Below are 3,354 nucleotides of genomic sequence, written 5' to 3' on the forward strand. Positions count from 1 at the left end.
CCTGCCCCAGACCGGCCTCCTCGGCAGGTCCAGCAGGTTCGGTCCAGCTGGGCCCCCGTGTCTGGGTGTCGGCTGGGGATTGTTGGGAGCAAGGGAGGGGAAGTGCATGAGTTGGGCATTTCTGGGCCCTTCCAGCACTGTTTTCTGCAGTTTTGATGATGACACAAAGTCATCAAAACCTGAGCAGCTCTGGAATTGAAAGCCATGCTGCTCTCGTGGAGCCCATCCCTCATCATCATCATCAGTTCCCTACATCTGCTCCCCCACCTGGCTCCAGGGACTTCACATCAAGCACTTCTTGCTGACCACAGAGTACCTGTCCAAGGAGACTTATTTCTCCTGGGACAACTTGCCACCAACACACATGGGTCCGTACGGGCATCTCAGCAAATCCTTGCAGAGAGGAACTTGGTCCCCTCACCCGCAGCCAGACTCTCCCAGGCCGGGCCCGGCGCTTTCCACCCTCACTCTGTCCCCCCCCCCAGTGTCACCACTCCTGCTCTTACGGAGAGCCCTGGTCACCTCTGGCTGCCGTCCGTGAGAGGCATCTCGTGCAGACCACAGACACCATCCATAAGAGCTTCCCGTGCCTGAGAGAGGCACCTGCTTGCCCACAAATGTCCCGTGGGACCCCACGGTGCCACTCCTGCCCCTCTGATGGCTCCTGCTGATGCTCAGAGCCAGAAGAAAGGGGAGGGCAGGAGCGATGCCCGTGGTAGCTCTGCCCCCAGGACTGACCGGTGCCCCGTCCCACCCTGCCGTTCCTCTCCTCCCCTTACCGGAGCTGTGCCGTGAGCGGGAGCCCTCCTGGGGAAAGCCGTCGCTGCTGACCATGGAGTAGCCATCTATCAGCTGCCGCCGCCGCCGCTGCTCCTGCAGCTCCTCTTCCCTCTGCAAGTCACTCCGGATCTCCTCCTCGATCAGCGCCGATGTTTGGGGCTTCCAGGTCCTCAGCTTGTACTGCTCCTCCCGGCCGTCCTCCCTCCTCTGCGTCCCCATGTCGTCCACGAAGGAGAGCTTGGGCTTCCAGAAGGAGAAGAAGAAGTACTCTCTGGGCAGGACAGTCGTGCCGGCGGGGCTCGGGGTGGAGTCAGGAAGCCTTCCTCCCTGGGAATCCTTGCTCCCCCACTTGCTGGCACTGGCGGAAACGTGCTGGGACACCAGGGGCTGGTCCCGGCTCCTCTCGCTGGCGGCGAAGCGCGGTTGGGGCGCCTGGAAGTGCGTGATGCTCACTGCAGAGCTGGGAAGGTCTCTCCCACCCCCGGTGTCTTCTGCGGGGTGAGGGCTGTGGCTCCTGGGCTGTTCCACCACAGACTCATGAACCCAGCTCCTTCGCTCCTCCGCCTTCCTCGTGGGGGTGGGCTTCTGCGGAGGGGCTTCCTCCTGCTCAAACACCCTCCTGCGCTCATCCAGCTCCTGCTGCGTCCCCCTGTCATACGTCCCCAGCAGCCTCCCTTGCTTCCTCAGATCCTCCTCGCGCTTGGTTTCCTGCTCGATTTCCCTCTGGACGTAAAGGGAAGCGCGGCCTTTGTCCTTCCCTTTCCTGCCTGGGCCGGGAGAGGTGTGCATGGAGAGGAGAGGCTTCGTTTGGATCTCCACCAGCTCACTGCTGGAGGTCAGCCGCTGAATCCCCCTCTCCTTCCAGAGGTTCTCCTCCCTCTCCATTGCCATGCGGATCTCCCGCTCGATGGGCGTCTCATTGCTCATCTTCGTCTCCTTGTCCGGGTCACCGCTGCCATCCCTCAGATCCACAAGGCCATTGAAGATCTCGTTGGATGTGCTTCCGTCGCTGGTGTAGCCTGCATTGCCTTCGTTATACATCTCACCCAAGCCGGAGTCGAGGTCCTCTCTGGAATACGTTTTAGTGAAGCGGGACATTTTCCCGGTGGGATATGACCTCTCGGTATCAGCCCTTCTGGAAGCATAAACCTCCTCCTTCACAGGTGTCTTGTAGGACACACTATAAACCTGATAAACGGTCTTGTCCGTCCCGCTCTGGCTGGACGCATCAGTGTTACCGTAACCTCTCGCAGCCTTCGTGGCCATCTTGGGACTGGGCCACTCTTGCCTGGAGACTTTTGTCATGGACTCTGGCTTTGGAGACATGGCCTGTTGCCCCGGGCTGACAAAAGAGCCTGGGTTGGTCTTTTCCAGCATCAGGAACTGCTGTCGAGCAGCAGAGAAGTTGATCTGCTCCGTGTCAATATTTTCAGGGTCAACAGGCGTCACTGCCCTTCCCGAGGAAGACTTATCAAAGCACACGGCGAAGCTGGTGGTGAAGCTGCCCGTGTGCCTGCCATCACCCCGGCTGCCCATGCTGGTGTTTATGGAGCTCAGCTCATCCATGGAGCTCCACCTCTCAGCCATGGTGGAGCTCTTCCTCATCACCTGGCTCCGGATGACTTCCCTCCTCTCGTCTTCGAGCTCTCTGGCTTTCTCAGGTGAGATGTTCGGTGGTGGGACTCTGTACTGTTCCAGCTCATCCTCATCGTAAAGCTTTGAGGGCTTCCTCTCACCTCTGTAAGCCCTGAGGTCATACAAGCTTCCCGACCTCACCACCTCCAGCTTGGACTCCCTGTCTGGGGATGGGGTCCAGACATCTTTTCCACCATCGAGGAAATATGAGGGTGACTTTGACCTCGTTTTCCAGCCATAGCCATTTTCCGCCCTCTGGCTGCTGTATTGAGTAGAGCCAAACACATCGTCGTCACTGTTGGCCCTCTGCTCAGCAAACGAGCCGGCGTGGTGACCATCGTAGTCGTGCTTGTGCGAGGTCTGCGGGAGCTGGAAGACGAGGTGCCTGGTGACTCTGTCCATCTCCTGGGAAGAGTCAGCATCCAACCCTCTGCCAAACTCGCCCTGGATCGGGGATGCTGCTCAGCTTCGAGGTCGCCCTTGGGCTCCCGGCTCAGCTGTGGAAGAGGGACAGGACCCGGCTGGTGCTGCAAGCAGGAGGGGAGAGCGGCTGTTAAGAGCAGCAGAAGGAGCAGCAGTTGGGGCGTGCAGGTCCCTGTCCTGGAAGCACCAGCTCATGGCTGGGAAAGGCTTTGGTGGCACCAGATCCACCTCTGCCTGGAATTTCTCCCCGTACATTTGCGGGAAGGAGGCTGCCGATAGCCGAGCTATTGAAACAGCAGGGGTCATAAAAATGGTTTCATGGCTCATAAAAAGAAGGGGACTTTAACCCCTGTGTCATGCAAAGCGGGAATAAACCACCCCGACCTCGGCGTCAATCCTCCTGCGCCAACCGGGACGGACCTGGATGGGGCAGGGGGTGCCGGGGCAGGGAGGGGCAGCACAGGCGGGTGCAGCTCTCACCGCGGTGCCAATGCCATCCTCGTCCTGTCCCCTATG

General features: G+C 59.8%; 1 protein-coding gene across 1 annotated transcript in view; it reads right to left on the reverse strand.

The window, feature by feature from the left end:
* Nucleotides 1-2,817, reverse strand: part of MISP (mitotic spindle positioning) — a 3,800-nt gene extending 983 nt beyond the window's left edge. The window contains exons 1-2 of the mRNA XM_009887215.1: nt 780-2,817; nt 377-393 (exon numbers count right to left, since the gene is read on the reverse strand). Of these exons, the coding sequence (XP_009885517.1) occupies nt 377-393; nt 780-2,817 (2,055 nt within the window). The remainder of the gene's footprint in view (nt 1-376; nt 394-779) is intronic.
* Nucleotides 2,818-3,354: the final 537 nt, after the last annotated feature.

This window comes from Charadrius vociferus, unplaced genomic scaffold, assembly GCF_000708025.1.
Source record: "Charadrius vociferus isolate BGI_N301 unplaced genomic scaffold, ASM70802v2 scaffold1416, whole genome shotgun sequence".
In the NCBI taxonomy this organism is placed as follows: domain Eukaryota; kingdom Metazoa; phylum Chordata; class Aves; order Charadriiformes; family Charadriidae; genus Charadrius; species Charadrius vociferus.